This window comes from Schistocerca gregaria, chromosome 10 (genome assembly GCF_023897955.1).
Source record: "Schistocerca gregaria isolate iqSchGreg1 chromosome 10, iqSchGreg1.2, whole genome shotgun sequence".
Taxonomy (NCBI): Eukaryota; Metazoa; Arthropoda; class Insecta; order Orthoptera; family Acrididae; genus Schistocerca; species Schistocerca gregaria.
The window spans coordinates 127,668,160-127,685,015 of record NC_064929.1 but is presented as its reverse complement, the minus strand read 5'-3'; the positions used below and the strand labels follow the sequence as shown (position 1 = coordinate 127,685,015).

At 41.3% G+C, this 16,856-nt stretch overlaps 1 protein-coding gene across 1 annotated transcript in view; it reads left to right on the top strand.

The window, feature by feature from the left end:
• Positions 1-1,518: 1,518 nt before the first annotated feature.
• Positions 1,519-16,856, top strand: part of LOC126293534 (tyrosine-protein kinase Fer-like) — a 90,806-nt gene continuing 75,468 nt past the window's right edge. Inside the window, exon 1 of the mRNA XM_049986802.1 lies at positions 1,519-1,711. Within this exon, the coding sequence (XP_049842759.1) occupies positions 1,592-1,711 (120 nt within the window). The 5' untranslated portion in view covers positions 1,519-1,591. The remainder of the gene's footprint in view (positions 1,712-16,856) is intronic.

The following is a 16,856-nucleotide window of genomic DNA, read 5'->3' as shown; positions in this document are numbered from 1 at the left end:
AACGTTATAGTACACGTTATGGCCATAGAGCTGTGGCAAGAGTTAAATACAAGGAAGACGTAACCCAAATGTTGGATCTGGAAATAGATTTCGCATAGTGATAAATCAGAAGAAACAAGCATATTTATAAAAGAAATAATATTAATAGACGAAAATACTGTCTGCAATGCAAACTAACCGACAGCTGGCATGAAAATATCATCTGCACTCTTCCAAGATTTTAGAATCTTATTATATTTCTTGACAGGGATTTCGAATCTCCCACATCACACTCTGGAGCTACTTCCTGCATATAATCCACAATTTATACAATAGTTGGTCTCACAGATTACGAAGTTCATACGACTCGCTTTTCTGGTTACATATGTTAAGTTTACTTATTTACTCATTCAAAAATCTTTTGATCTGATTTGATCCATTAAAAATGGTTCTGAAAGCCTGAGACTGTGAAAACAATACGTTTGTTTATAAATAGTTCCTCTGCTACCAGTCACGATTTTCTTTAGCCTATTTTATTTTTCACACAACGAGTTTTGGAAAACAATTCCCGTTTTCAAGCGCGTTTTTTGTGTTTATTACGCCGTTTCTATGCGATGTTGGCGGTGTGTGAGTGTCTGCTTCATTTCGTTGAGTTTACTGCAACATATATAAAAAATACGAGATTTTTAGTTGTTTGTCGATCTTTTTGTGAATTTAGTGGCGAAATTTAGAATAATTTCTACTTACAGTTTTCTTATGGTCCATTTGTGCAGAGTCTCATACACACTAGACATCACACACAACTTGCTTTACACTTTAAACATCGAAAATATGTTATATAACAAAACAGTTACAAAGATATTCTTACAAGTAGTCAACAGAGATAACATTATAGGTCTTCCACACACTATGAAATGCTATTACAGAGAGGTTATTTAACTTAACAATTTGGGGTATACTTTAATCTTTCAAGACTATGGGATACAGGGATGTGTTATCGGTTTCCACACACACACACACACACACACACAGACACACACACACACACTGCACACTGCTATAAAAAATCGAAAGTTGGTTGCTGTTCTCGTAGTTCTACAAGCTGCGAATGTATACTTTTCCACCACTGTTTGTTGGGATATCCTACCAGTTTTGGTCTCATCTCTTGCAGATCCGAAGATGGTAACTGAGAACTGCCGAAACAGGTTTTCTATACGAATAAATGATTTTAGCGATCTTGAAAATTTATTCACTGTTCATAATGTTACAGGTCGTCCGCCACACTGATGATGCCAGAAGTGTACAAGGAGTTTTCTGTATCTGTTTGACACGTTTCTTGTCCACACTGCTAGCAATAGAGAGCTCCCCTTTTTTTTGCAGTCTGCCCAGAGCTGCTGCGAGCTGGGTCGGCTATCTGGAGTTATCCAATCTTTCCGTGTTACTATCTCTAGAAGTGTGTTATCTAACAGAAATCGTCTCTTCTGGTGTTTACTCGAGGCTGTGGGCAAAGAATAAACTTCCGAGAAGTGTCAGTTACAGGGAACGCTTTCAGCTGCTCCGAGGTCAGTTCGTGAACGGAGCGACATATGCTCGCGTGAGCGTACCGCCGACAATGCGCCTGTGTTGTTGCTGCAGGAGAAATTCTGACGAAGTCGACAAGGGCTCTGCTATCGAGCTCCGTGCTGGACCAGAGGTTGAAGAAATTCCGCTGCAGTCTAGTAATGAATCGCATGTAAGTATAAGTCTTTAAAATTTTCTCCAATAATGTTAAGTACCAGTGAAATTTCGGTGGTGTCCAGTACATTCACTTGTGAACATTATTTACATAATTTTTTGTATGCCCAATAGAATCCTTCTTGTACTTATATTAGACTCTAGTTGCGGGAAGAAAGTGATCTGTAGAGTACATATACTGTTCATTTTACATTAACAAATTTTTAAAACCCTTTACTATTCATAGAGACTATGTAGAGATAATTGGTGAACACAAACTTTACACTTGGGGCATAGTTATATGGCAGCAAGGTTCAAAATGGCTCTGAGCACTATGGGACTTAACATCTATGGTCATCAGTCCCATAGAACTTAGAACTACTTAAACCTAACTAACCTAAGGACATCACACAACACCCAGTCGTCACGAGGCAGAGAAAATTCCTGATCCCTCCGGGAATCGAACCCGGGATGGCAGCAATACTGAAGATTCTATGAACCTTACTCTGCAGTTAGTGTCCTGTCACAAAAAAAGAGAATGTACTTTTCTTTCCATATAATACGCACTTTAATTGAAAAAATGCATAGCAGTAGATTGTAGTTTCTGTCGATATCCAGGATATCCCACTCGCGTCTTCCATCTTTCAGAATCTTGTAATTTTGATGTGACACGAAATCGGTTGATACAAAGGTCGTTTGGTTCCAAAGCTCTAGTTGCTTATACTACGGAAAAACCACTTGACTAACATAGTTTGAAAAACAGCATTTAAAAAATTAAAGTATGATATGCTAATTTGTTTCTATCAGGAAAGCATCAGTAATTTACTTGGTTAGTCAGTTACTGAGTAACTTGAGCCTTAGATCATACGAGAAACATTATGACGCCAAACATGATATATGGAATATGAGTAATTATTTTTATTCGATGATTCCTCTACACCAGGGATTTTCAAACTATTCCCTTAACAGAGCACCTTTGAAATGTGGAGTTGAGAGTGGAGCGCTAAATGTTACGTCACAGACTTTTCTTGCAAATATGAGTAATTATTTTTATTCAATAATTCCTCTACGCCAGTTATTCTCAAACTATTTGAGTTACAGACCACCTTTGAAATGTGAATTTGAGGGCGTAGCAGATACATAGTGTATTTGTTAAATAAAATGACAGTATTTTACTATTTTTTACTATTCATAGAGACTATGTAGAGATAACTGGTGGACGTAAGCTCTACGCTCAGGGCATAGTTATATGGCAGCAAGACTGAAGATTCTATGAAACCTACACTGCAGTTAGTGACCTGTCACAAAAAAAGAGAATGTAGGTTTCTTTCCAAGTAATACGTACTTTTGTTGAAAAAATGCATAGCAGTATTATGTTGTTTGTTCCATATCCAAGATACCCCACCCGTCTCTGGCATCTTTCAGAATCTCGGTCATTTTGATGTGACACGAAATTGGTTGACACAAAGGTTGCTTCGTTCCAAAACTCTATTTGCTTACACAACCGAAAAACCACGTGACTAACATAATTTAAAAAAACAGCATTTGACGCTGAAACAATTAATTTAATATTAGACAAATGAGACCGCAAATATCGAGCAATTCCCCAAAAATGAATGACAAACGTTGACCATGTGACGTCACTAGATGACGTACCTCGTTGCACATGCAGCGATTGGGCTTGGGTGTGAAAGTATAATTCAGTGATGCAATAGTTGGATTCAAACAAACTGCACAAATTGCGAACAACTTTTGTAAATGAGTTATGCTGTAAACGTAAAAGTTACATAATTGTTGTCCTCGCTGTAACCAAGTAAAAGCGGTTGTTATTTTGTGTTAGTTTCCTTTTGACACTTCTTCTTTTGGTTACAGACACTATTTAGTAACGAAAAGGTAGGTCATTTACTGGTAATGACCCAGTTCGGAAGCTTATCCTCATTTACTTGTGAGGTAATACGGTAGGTTTTTGTTGTTGTGTAGTTTGCAATAAATCACAGGAGACCGGTAAATACAATAAAGAATATTAGCTCAGGGCAAGCACATATTTGTCTAATGCAATGAAAAACGTACTGCCTGCCAGACGCAAGGTTCGAACCCTGAGTCCTACGCGCACGTGGGACCAGTTCCACACTGACGTAGATTGCTGCGATGATCAGGTGTCACAGATCAATAGACTCAGTTCATGCACGTGCGGAGAGGTACGTCAGCTGATGACGTCACGTGTGCAACGTTTGTCATCCACTTTTGGAATGTTTCCCGACATTTGCGGCCCTGGGGTGTCCCATTTATCTTGACCACCCTAAATAACTGTTTGTCTCAGTGTCATTTACGTCGCTTCGGAGGCTGTTAAACGTCAATAAAAATCATCCCATATATATATGGCGTGTCCCATTTATCTTAACCACCCTAAATAACTATTTGTCCCGATGCAAATTACAGCCGGCCGCGGTAGTCTCGCGGTTCAAGGCGCGCAGTCCGGAACCGTGCGACTGCTACGGTCGCAGGTTCGAATCCTGCCTCGGGCATGGATGTATGTGATGTCCTTAGGTTAGTTAGGTTTAAGTAGTTCTAAGTTCTAGGGGACTGATGACCACAGCTGTTAAGTCCCATAGTGCTCAGAGCCATTTGAACCTTTTTTTTTTTTTTTTTTTTTGCAAATTACAAAATGTTTCAAGCAAATGTTCTTTAGCCGTCAGGGGGACATCAATCAGCATGTTTGCCTTCGTTGCAGCTTCGTTTTTTTACAAATATATGAAGAGCGGTATGACTTTTTTAAATGGCACTATGTGTTTTTTGTTCGGTAATATATTTCCTCTCCTAAAGACCTATTCAAACATGTATCACAGTGTACCATTCACTGAAACACAAGTTATTAATTACATAACACAATATTGATTTTGAACCCGGGATCACAAACTCGTCCACTTGCTGGAGTTGTCAGAAAACAAATGAAAACCAAGAAAATACATAAAACAAAATTGACTTTAGCTCTCCTGTACCATTGTCCAGGAGTAGAACATTCAAAGGTGCTCAAATTGGTGACACCGATACACTGATACACTCGTTGAATGAAAGAATTGTTTACTGCTTCGAGTGTTGCCTGCTGAAGAGAATTACAAGCAAGCTCGATACGTTCCTGCATGTCCTCTGGAGTTGCTGGAATATCGCGATGGACAGCGTCTTTAATGCACACCCAAAGAAAAAAGTCCAGAGGATTTAAATCAGGAGACCCAGCAGGCCAAATAACTGTTCCTCCTCGATCAATCCATCTGGCAGGATACCTTCGTTTCAGACCACGATATGCACGCTAGGCATTATGTGCTGGACATCATCGTGTTGATACCACATAAACATTCTGGTTCTTAGCGGCACTTCGTCCAGAAGAGGAGGAAGAACTCGTCTGAGGAAGTTGGAATACGCTGTGCCGTTTAGACTACCATTGATGAAATAATGGCCAATAATTGTAGCACCAAGCAGCCCACACCAGACGTTAACTCTCCATTGACGCTGATGTTCCACCTGTCTGAGCCATCGTGGGTTGTCGCTGGACCAATAATGCATGTTCCTTGTATTTACCTGTCCTTTCAGAATGAGATTTTCACTCTGCAGCGGAGTGTGCGCTGATATGAAACTTCCTGGCAGATTAAATCTATGTGCCTGACCGAGACTCGAACTCGGGACCTCAGCCTTTCGCTGGCAAGTGCTCTACCACCTGAGCTACCGAAGCACGACTCACGCCCGGTCCTCACAGCTGAACTTCTGCCAGTATCTCGTCTCCTACCTTCCAAACTTTACAGAAGCTCTCCTGCGAACCTTGCAGAACTAGCACTCCTGAAAGAAAGGATATTGCAGAGACATGACTTAGCCACAGCTTGGGGGATGTTTCCAGAATGAGATTTTCACTTTGCAGCGGAGTGTGCGCTGATATGAAACTTCCTGATAGGCACAGTTAGCAAATGAAAGATTTTAATAGAAAACAAATAATGTATTTACCTTTCTAGTCATAATATATATATCAGTTCATGACACCAATTCTTACAAATTTCAAAACTCCGCCATCTCTCTACCCACGTCCACCACTGCTGGCGGCTCACCTCCAACTGCGCAACGCTACGCGCTGTTAGCATCCAGCTGCCGCTGCCCGACACTACAATGGCAGACAACAATGCAAACCAGCCACAGACTGCACACGGCACAGCCAGTGATTTTTATACAGAGCGCTACGTGGCGGCGGCGTTACCAATAAAAAAACCTAAACAGCCTACTTACAAGGTCTTTAGGAGAGGAAATGAATTACCGAATAAAAAATACAGGGTGTTATTTAAAAAAGTGATTCCGCGGTTCGTATGTTTCTAAAAAGAAAAAAAGCTACAACAAAGGCAGTAATGCTGATTGATGTCCCTGTGACATTTTGTAATTTGCATTTGGACAACCAGTTATTAGGGTGGTCAAGATAAATGGGACACCCTATATAAATAAATTTAGTGAAAACTAATTCTCCCTAGTTTAGTTAGAAGGCGCTCTTACTAGTTGAAACTAGTTGATACTGATAGCCTTAGTTACAACTAGAATTTACATCTGGCCAAAAGAGAAAATCCGTTTTTAGTTAGAACGCGTTGTTACTAGTTATAACTAGTTTATACTGAGCCACTTCGTCAAAACGCCTTTTGCCTAGTTAAGGCTAGATCCAACTAGTAAGAACGTATTCTAACTGAACTAGACAGAACTAGTTTTCACTAAATTTATTTGGGGGCAAATATTAAAATTAAGAGCAACTACGTGTTGATTGAAATACTGCAATATTTATTGAGAATATTGATCATACATCTAAGTCATTAATATTAACTACAGCAATACGAAAATAACCATACACCGAAGAAACATTTTAAGGAACATTACAGAGCCATGTTAACAGTATTAGTTACAAAAGTGGAAACAAAATAAATTGCAGTATATTAATTACTCATACATTTGACACAAGTTGCTACAGTCTCAATAAAAGAGAAGTGTACCAAAAAATTTAACAATTAAATTTTGATTATTTGTTATTGCCAGGCAAACTGTCATGACATTTTGAGTTGCAAAGGTTTCCTTTTTTCCTACAAAAGCATGTTTTTGAAATACATACCTTCTTACACACAACCAACAAATCCTTGTCCTGATCCTAAGGGTACCATCTTGGCAGCAGTTCTTAATGATATCTTTGTCTCCAGCACGTCTTCTAGCAGCAAGAACTTTTATTTAAATTGTTTGAAAGGCGATTAGATACTTAATTCATATTATAAAATATATTTCAATGTAAGTATTAAAACTTATAATATTTATTAATTACTTGAATAGTTAGCAACGTTTTCAGAGCATTAAATCAACGAATTAATGAATATGTCTGACGTTTGTCTTTAATTATTGAAATCAATTCAGAAATACATACCTGTAATACAATTAGTCAAGTATCCCATATTTCGTTCCAGTCTTGTGCAAGCCCTGTTCATCTTTCTGAAGAACAACTCCAATAATATTGGGGAGATCTGCCTTTGCTCTCTGGATAACAGGAATCGGAATAATTATATTGTAACTGATTTCTACAGTGGAGTGTATTGAATCTGAAGCCATCTTCATTCTTTTTCTAGTTCAAAGTAGTTGATACTGATAGCCTTAGTTACAACCAGGATTTACTGCTGGTCAAAAGTGAAAGTCAGTTAAAACTAGTTTAAACTAGGCAAAACGCATTTTGATGAAGTGGCTCAGTAAAAACTAGTTTTAACTGGTAAGAACGCGTTCTAAATAAAAACGGGTTTTGACTGTTATATATATATGGACTGTTTGGATTATATATTGTTATTTTCGATCATTCCCTTTTGAGAGAGCGATTCAACTTGAGTAGTCATGATTTCTTCTTCTTTCTTCATTTTACCCAGATTCTCTTGATACATTCACTGTGTTCACTCTTGCATTCTTCTGACCATATTTTTCCCATTCCGTTCTCTGCATGTTCTTGTTTAAGTGAGTGTTTCTGTATGACGTTTCTGAACTGTTCTCTATTGTTTAGGTTGTCTTGTGTGATCCCCAGTTCTTTAATGTCATCTTCTACTTCAGTGATCCACTTTGTCTTGTGTTTGCTCTTGTTTACTATTTCAAAGATTTGTCTTGTGAGCCTGCTTTCATTCATCCTACTGATATGTCCATAAAAACACTTCTCATTCTAATGGTGTCTGTTATTGTTTCTATGTCTTTGCAAATTTCTCTAGTTGGTCCTTCATCCAAATTCCTTCCCGAAACACTGGTCTATATATTTTCCTCAGAATTTTTCTTTCCTGCTTTTCAATCTCTCTGATTTTCATATGGCCATGAATCACTGTAGTTTCTGCAGCATATATATATATATATATATATATATATATATATATATATATATATATATATATATATATAAGTTCTAATCTACATATATATATACAGGGTGAAAAGTATGTAAACCGACAAACTCCTGGAGGTTGTAGGGGACATCAAAACAAATATTTTCCCCTAATGTGAGTTTTTCCCATGAGGAGTATTTAAACCGGTAGAGGAAGATTTCTCTAGTGGCAAATTAATTAAACCAACAAACACTTTTCCATTTTTTATGACCAATTTCAATTACAGTAGATTTTCAAAAATACTTCCATTGACACGTAAACAAAGGTTACACCGTCGGATCATGTTCTGTCACGGGCAAAAACCCCAGGAGTATCCTGAACTGTTCCTGCTGCAACCAGATCCTCTCTTATGCAACAGGAATTGCGTAAACAAGGTTGCGCATCTCTCCCCACACTAAAAAGTCCAGTTGGGTCATATCTTGGGATCGAGCAGGCCACGGTACAGGAGCGCCTCTGCGAGTCCACGTTTCTGGGAGCCGTCGGTCCAGGAATCGACGCACACGACGACTGAAATGTGCCGGCGCCCCGTCATGTTGGAACCACATGCGTTGTTTTGTAGGGAGCGGGACGTCTTCCAGCAATTCCGGCAGTGCCTGCCATTTAATGGTCTAGACAGCAGATTCGGCCCAATTAAACAGTCCCTCCACCAGTTTAAACAATCCTCGTAGGAAAAAATGACATTAGGGAAAAATATTTGTTTTGATCTCCCCCAAAAACCTCCCAGAGTTTGTCGGTTTAAATACAGGGTGATTCAAAAAGAATACCACAACCTTAAAAATGTGTATTTAATGGAAGAAACATAATATAACCTTCTGTTATACATCATTACATCAGAGATGTTCAATATGGCCCCTCCAGACACTCGAGCAATATCAATCCGATACTCCAACTCGTTCCACACTCTCTGTAGCATATCAGGCGTAACAGTTTGCATATCTGCTGTTATTTCTCGTTTCAAATCATCAATGGTGGCTGGGAGAGGTGGCCGAAACACCATATCCTTAGCATACCCCCATAAGAAAAAATCAAAAGCTTGCTGGATGTGTGCTACATTTCATCACTAGTTCTCGGCCGTCCAGAACTTTTCCCTTTGCACAAACACCCATTCTCTGTAAACTGTTTATACCAACGTTTTATACACCACCTATCAGGAGGTTTAACACCAAACTTCGTTCGAAATGCAAGCTGAACAACTGTCGTCGATTCACTTCTGCCTTACTCAAAAAAACAAAAAGCTTTCTGTTGAGCGGTCGCCATCTTAGCATCAACTGACGCTGACGCCTAGTCAACAGCGCCTCAAGCGAACAAATGTACAACTAAATGAAACTTTATAGCTCCCTTAATTCGCCGACGGATAGTGCTTAGCCCTGCCTTTTGTCGATGCAGAGTTTTAAATTCCTAAAGTTGTGGTATTCTTTTTGAATCACCCTGTACTTTTCACCATCCATATATATATATATATATATATATATATATATATGCTGGATGTGTGCTCCTGGAAATGGAAAAAGAACACATTGACACCGGTGTGTCAGACCCACCATACTTGCTCCGGACACTGCGAGAGGGCTGTACAAGCAATGACCACACGCACGGCACAGCGGACACACCAGGAACCGCGGTGTTGGCCGTCGAATGGCGCTAGCTGCTCAGCATTTGTGAACCGCCGCCGTCAGTGTCAGCCAGTTTGCCGTGGCATACGGAGCTCCATCGCAGTCTTTAACACTGGTAGCATGCCGCGACAGCGTGGACGTGAACCGTATGTGCAGTTGACGGACTTTGAGAGAGGGCTTATAGTGGGCATGCGGGAGGCCGGGTGGACGTACCGCCGAATTGCTCAACACGTGGGGCGTGAGGTCTCCACAGTACATCGATGTTGTCGCCAGTGGTCGGCGGAATGTGCACGTGCCCGTCGACCTGGGACCGGACCGCAGCGACGCACGGATGCACGCCAAGACCGTAGGATCCTACGCAGTGCCGCAGGGGACTGCACCGCCACTTCCCAGCAAATTAGGGACACTGTTGCTCCTGGGGTATCGGCGAGGACCATTCGCAATCGTCTCCATGAAGCTGGGCTACGGTCCCGCACACCGTTAGAACGTCTTCTTCTCAGGCCCCAACATCGTGCACCCCGCCTCCAGTGGTGTCGCGACAGGCGTGAATGGAGGGACGAATGGAGACGTGTCGTCTTCAGCGATGAGAGTCGCTTCTGCCTTGGTGCCAATGATGGTCGTATGCGTGTTTGGCACCGTGCAGGTGAGCGCCACAATCAGGACTACATACGACCGAGGCACACAGGGCCAACACCCGGCATCATGGTGTGGGGAGCGATCTCCTACACTGGCCGTACACCTCTGGTGATCGTCGAGGGGACACTGAATAGTGCACGGTACATCCAAATCGTCATCGAACCCATCGTTCTACCATTCCTAGACCGGCATGGGAACTTGCTGTTCCAACAGGACAATGCACGTCCGCTGCTGCTACGGTCGCAGGTTCTAATCCTGCCTCGGGCATGGATGTGCGTGATGTCCTTAGGTTTAAGTAGTTCTAAGTCTAGGGGCCTGATGACCTCAGATGTTAAGTCCCATAGTGCTTAGAGCCATTTGAACCATTTTTAGACCGTGAATGCACAGTATTATTGTTCGCTTTTGGAGCACCACCTGCGACCAGCTCCGCGAAAGAAGCGGCGACACTTTCTGCGCAAGCCACCCATCATTTTGCACGACAATGCGCGGGCGCATACAGCGCAGGCTGTGGCTGCTCTGTTAGGTCGATGGGACTTGGAAGTACTGTACCATCCACCATACTCCCCGGACTTAAGTCGTCTTCACTTTGATTCGATTCGGAAGATGAAGGTACCAGTTCGTGGCATTCGCTTCAGAACTGTTTCAGAGATTCGACAGGCAGTAGACCGCTCCATTCGCACCATCAACAGAACAGGCTCTGCTAACGGTATACTACGCCTTCCACATCGCTCGCAACGGGTTCTACACAACGCTGGTGACTGCTTTGAAGGACAGTAACAGGTGCAAACATGTAACTCTTTTCAGTCGGTCGTGAATAAGTAGTTGCCACTATGTAAGTTCCAGCCCTCATATATGCTTTTGTGGTCTTTAGTACAGAGACTGGTTCGATGCAGCTCTCCAAGCTATCCTATCCTGTGTGTGAGCAACTACTGCAACCTACATCCTTCTGAATCTGTTTAGTATATTCATCTCTTGCTCTCCCTCTACGATTTTTACCCTCCACGCTGCCCTCCAATACTAAATTGGTGATCCCTTCATGCCTCAGAATATGTCCTACCAAGTGGTCCCTTCTCCTAGTCAAGTTGTGCCTCAAATTTCTCTACTCTCCTATTCCATTCAATACCTCCTCATTAGTTATGAGATCTACCCATGTAATCTTCAGCAATCTTCTGTAGCACCACATTCCGAAAGCTTCTATTCTCCTCTTGTCTAAACTATTTATCGTCCATGTTTCACTTCCATACATGATTACACTCCATACAAATACTTTCAGAACCGACTTCCTGACGCTTAAATCTATACTAGGACTTTATGAGAGGATTTAATCCTGCCGACCGTTGTGGACGAGCGGTTCTAGGCGCTTCAGTCCGGAATCACGCAGCTGCTACGATTGCAGGTTCGAATCCTGCCTCGGGCACGTACGTGAGCGATGTCCTTAGGTTAGTTAGGTTTGAGTAGTTCTAAGTCTATGGGACTAGTGACCTCAGATTTAAGTCCCATAGTGCTTAGAGCCATTTGAACCGTTTTGAACCATTTAACCCTCGATTAATAATCTTCATAAGTGATCAGAGGTATGTCACTTCACTGAAAGGTGTACTGTAGTCTCTATAGTGTCTAGCATACTATTGATACTTTGGTAACCAATTCTAGGACAACAAGACTGCAAGTCGAATTACCTCTTAACGATGCAAATTCCCGTGCACTCTGGCGTGTAGTTTGTGAATCTCACAGACGTGTCTCTTATCTTACTAATATTTGATGTGTTATCGGGATGGTCTGAGAAAAGACAGCAAGCATAGATAAGATAATACCAAAAGCGCCTGCTGCACTGGGAAAACGTACCGGTAGAGCCATACTTATAAATGGTGTACTTTTTACGGATTTTTGAGGAAATATTTTAACGACAACAATTAGCATCCAGAGGAACCACAGTTAGAATCGCGGAGGGGTTATGTTGGAGGGAAATACACAACCATCACTATGATGAAGGTGATCGGATGAGATCATATCTGATTACGGTTCGCTATATTTCGTTATGGTACTTCAGAACTATGTCATTTACAACTCAAGCAGTTTGTACAATTGCAAAGTATAAATTTAAGAAAAAATGTAAACTAGAAATATCGTAAGCAGATTGAACTACAGATGTGTGTGAACCATTATGGAAGCCTTTGGGAGCAAAGATAATAATCGTGAAATAGCACAAATTTATTGTACTAGACACTGGAATAACTAAGAAATTACTATATCGCATAATTAATATAGACAGCTGTAAGCGGAGATACTATCCAAACAATTTATACAGGCTGTATACCTCTTCCTCAAGAACTTAACGATCTTGGTGAACTCTCACATTACGTTAAGATCGGGAGAATTTGGGAAGCTGGAAGTTAGTTTGTACTCTTCATGTGTTCGTGCCATTTTTGGCACTTTTTGTCGTATCGTAAATAATTTTTTGTGGTAATTCTTAAATTACATTTTTTAAACGAGTCAGAACAAAAAAATGACATACAAATTTCAATTACGACCTACTCTCTAATCTCTGTTGTACTCTGCCTTGCCGGAAGGTCTGTTGTACATAGTAGTAGCACTTTAAGAAACAACAATTTTCGATGTGAAGTCACTTACTGTTTATCAGTTATAAGTCGTAAATGAGTTATCAAACCATAACAGGCAGCTAGCCATAACAGAAAACATGACAGTCTGCGTCTTTTGCTAACTAGTAAAACCGTTATGACAGCTGCTGCTTTCACAACAAATATTTTAGAAGGAGCTTGTAAATGACAGTTGGAAGATGTACACTACTGGCCATTGAAAATGCTACATCAAGAAGAAATGCAGGTGATAAACGAGTGTTCATTGGACAAATATATTATACTACAACTGACATGTGATTACATTTTCACGCAATTCAGGTGCATAGATCCTGAGAAATCAGTACCCAGAACAACTACCTCTGGCCGTAATAACGGCCTTGATACGCCTGGGCATTGAGTCAAGCAGAGCTTGGATGGCGTGTACAGGTACAGCTGTGCATGCAGCTTCAACAGGATACCACAGTTCATCGAGAGTAGTGACTGGCGTATTGTGACGAGCCAGTTGGTCGGCCACCATTGATCAGACGTTTTCAATTGGTGAGAGATCTGTAGAATGTGCTGGCCAGGGCAGCAGTCGAACATTTTCTGTATCCAGAAAGGCCCGTACAGGACCTGCAACATGCGGTCGTGCATTATCCTGCTGAAATCTAGGGTTTCGCAGGCACCGAATGAAGAGTAGACCCACGGGTCGTAACACATCTGAAATATAACGTCCAATATTCAAAGTGCTGTCAATGCGGTGACCGAGAAGTGTAACCAATGGCACCCCATACCATCACGCCGGCTGATACGCCATTATGGCGATGACGAATACACGCTTCCAATGTGCGTTCACCGCGATGTTGCCAAACACATCATGATACTGTAAACAGAACATGGATTCGTCCGAAAAAATGACGTTTTGCCATTCGTGAACCCAGCAATCGCGATATGCTACAATAAAACCTTTATCGAAGTCGGAAACGGGATGGTATGAATTTCTCCTCCTTACACGAGGCATTACAACAACGTTTCACCAGGCAACACCGGTCAACTGCTGCTTGTGTATGAGATATCGGTTGGAAACTTTTCTCATGTCAGCACGTTGTAGGTGTCGCCACCATCGCCAACCGTGTGTGAATGCTCTGAAAAGCTAATCATTTGCATATCACGGCATCTTATTTCTGTCGGTTAAATTTCTCGTCTGTAGCACTCCTTCTTTGTGGTGTAGCAATTTTAATGGGCAGAAGTGTATATGAAAGAATGGATGCATATTATTTATTTAATGTACTTACGAGTAAACTTGTCTTTGCCTGTAACTGCTGTTCGGCAATGAAAACTAGGATATGTGGCACCGGGGTGTATGAAATAAATCTTGGATGAGCAACTGCTTCATACTATAGAAGGTAATGTTACTTAATGAAAAGATTTATAAGAAAACCAGGAACCATGCATGTGTTGCCACAGATTAATCATAGTGAAAATAAAATTGAAACCATCCACAGCACAGTTAGAAGGGAAATGGGACGGTGTATCCGGGAACAAGAAGATCTTGTAATCTATACTGGTATCTAAAGATCAAAAATCTCGAAAAGTGCTTTGCTGCTTTACATCAAATTCTTACGATGTGCTGTAACGAATACTTGGACGGACACCGGATAGATTTTTTCTAAGGGGTGTAGGAGGTCAAACGGGCCGACTTGGAGCAGGAGAGGCATCACAGAACATTTTAATTTCCACTGTCTGCACTCTCGAATTTATTTATGAAAAAACGAATGAGCTGTTATATTTTAAACTTCATGTTTTAGAAGACAAAGTCAAATTTTATAGTTAATTATCTCAATTTTTACCACAGTTTTTAATAGATTTATAAAACTTTAGAGATTCATACACCTGTGTGTATGGTTTGTATGCTGTGCTAAATTTATCGAAGACTCTCTCTTACCCATGACCAAAGGTGTACCTATTGGAACTAATGTAGCCAATAGTAAGTGAAAAAATTATAAAATTTGACATGTAAGAAAAGTTTATTTTGTTATGTCTTTTAACTTCCACTGCTATGAACGTCAATCCTGAATCCTTGCTGGTCATGCTGACAAAGTTTTATGAATTTATTTGTAAAAGTATAGACAGCGGAAATTAAAATGTCCTGTGGTGCTGTGGTGCCTTTCCTGCTCCAAGTTGGCCCGTTTGACATTCTACCCCCCCCCCCCCCCCCCCACCCAAATGCGTATAATGTACGTACATCTACATCTACATCCATACTCCGCAAGCCACCTGACGGTGTGTGGCGGAGGGTACCCTGAGTACCTCTATCGGTTCTCCCTACTATTCCAGTCTCGTATTGTTCGTGGAAAGAAGGATTGTCGGTATGCTTCTCTGTGGGCTCTAATCTCTCTGATTTTATCCTCATGGTATCTTCGCGAGATATACGTAGGAGGGAGCAATATACTGCTTGACTCTTCGGTGAAGGTATGTTCTCGAAACTTTTACAAAAGCCCGTACCGAGCTACTGAGCGTCTCTCCTGCAGAGTCTCCCACTGGAGTTTATCTGTCATCTCCGTAACGCTTTCGCGATTACTAAATGATCCTGTAACGAAGCGCGCTGCTCTCCGCTGGATCTTCTCTATCTCTTCTATCAATCCTATCTGGTACGGATCCCACACTGTTGAGCAGTATTCAAGCAGTGGGCGAACAAGCGTACTGTAACCTACTTCCTTTGTATTCGGATTGCATTTCCTTAGGATTCTTCCAATGAATCTCAGTCTGGCATCTGCTTTACCGACGATCAACTTTATATGATCATTCCATTTTAAATCACTCCTAATGCGTACTCCCAGATAATTTATGGAATTAACTGCTTCGAGTTGCTGACCTGCTATTTTGTAGCTAAATGATAAGGGATCTATCTTTCTATGCATTCGCAGCTCATTACACTTGTCTACATTGAGATTCAATTGCCATTCCCTGCACCATGCGTCAATTCGCTGCAGATCCTCCTGCATTTCAGTACAATTTTTCATTGTTGCAACCTCTCGATACACCACAGCATCATCTGCAAAAAGCCTCAGTGAACTTCAGATGTCATCCACTAGGTCATTTATGTATATTGTGAATAGCAACGGTAATATGACACTCCCCTGCGGCACACCCGAAATCACTCTTACTTCGGAAGGATTCTCTCCATTGAGAAAGACATGCTGCGTTCTGTTATCTAGGAACTCCTCAATCCAATCACACAATTGATCTGATAGTCCGTATGCTCTTACTTTGCTCATTAAACGACTGTGGGGAACTGTGTCGAACGCCTTGCGGAAGTCAAGAAACACGGTATCTATCAGAGAATCCGTGTCTAAGGCCCTCTGAGTATCGTGGACGAATGGCGCTAGTTGGGTTTCACACGACCGTCTTTTTCGAAACCCATGCTGATTCCTACAGAGTAGATTTCTAGTCTCTAACGTATAAATATATAAATTCAAATCACTCCATTACTGACTACCGCGGTGGCAATGGTACAGGAAGCGTAATAGAGCTTTAAACAAACATTTTTTGATATACTGACGCGTCTCTTTAAATGAGCTTGCCACCTACGTTACTTACCGATTTTTTTATTTAAGCCTTAGAGATGAGCTAGTTAAGTTGTAGCCCGCCACCTGGTGAGAGTTTCCTCTCTAAAGCTCCGCAGGACTTTGCCACTCGCCCTGCCGGTCTAATTGTCGGCATGATAGGGTGTGCTCAAAGTGTCGCATACAGACCATATTTGTGTTCACGGGGCGATTTCCTCATGGGTAAGTTGTCGTCGTTACCGTCAGGTTTCCGGTTTAACGGTGCTTGTGGCTCCCCTGCTTCATATTTTGCTAAATTTTTTTAGCTGTTTTGCTGTCATTAGTGCCCATTTATTTGCCAAAAGTGTATCAGCCTAA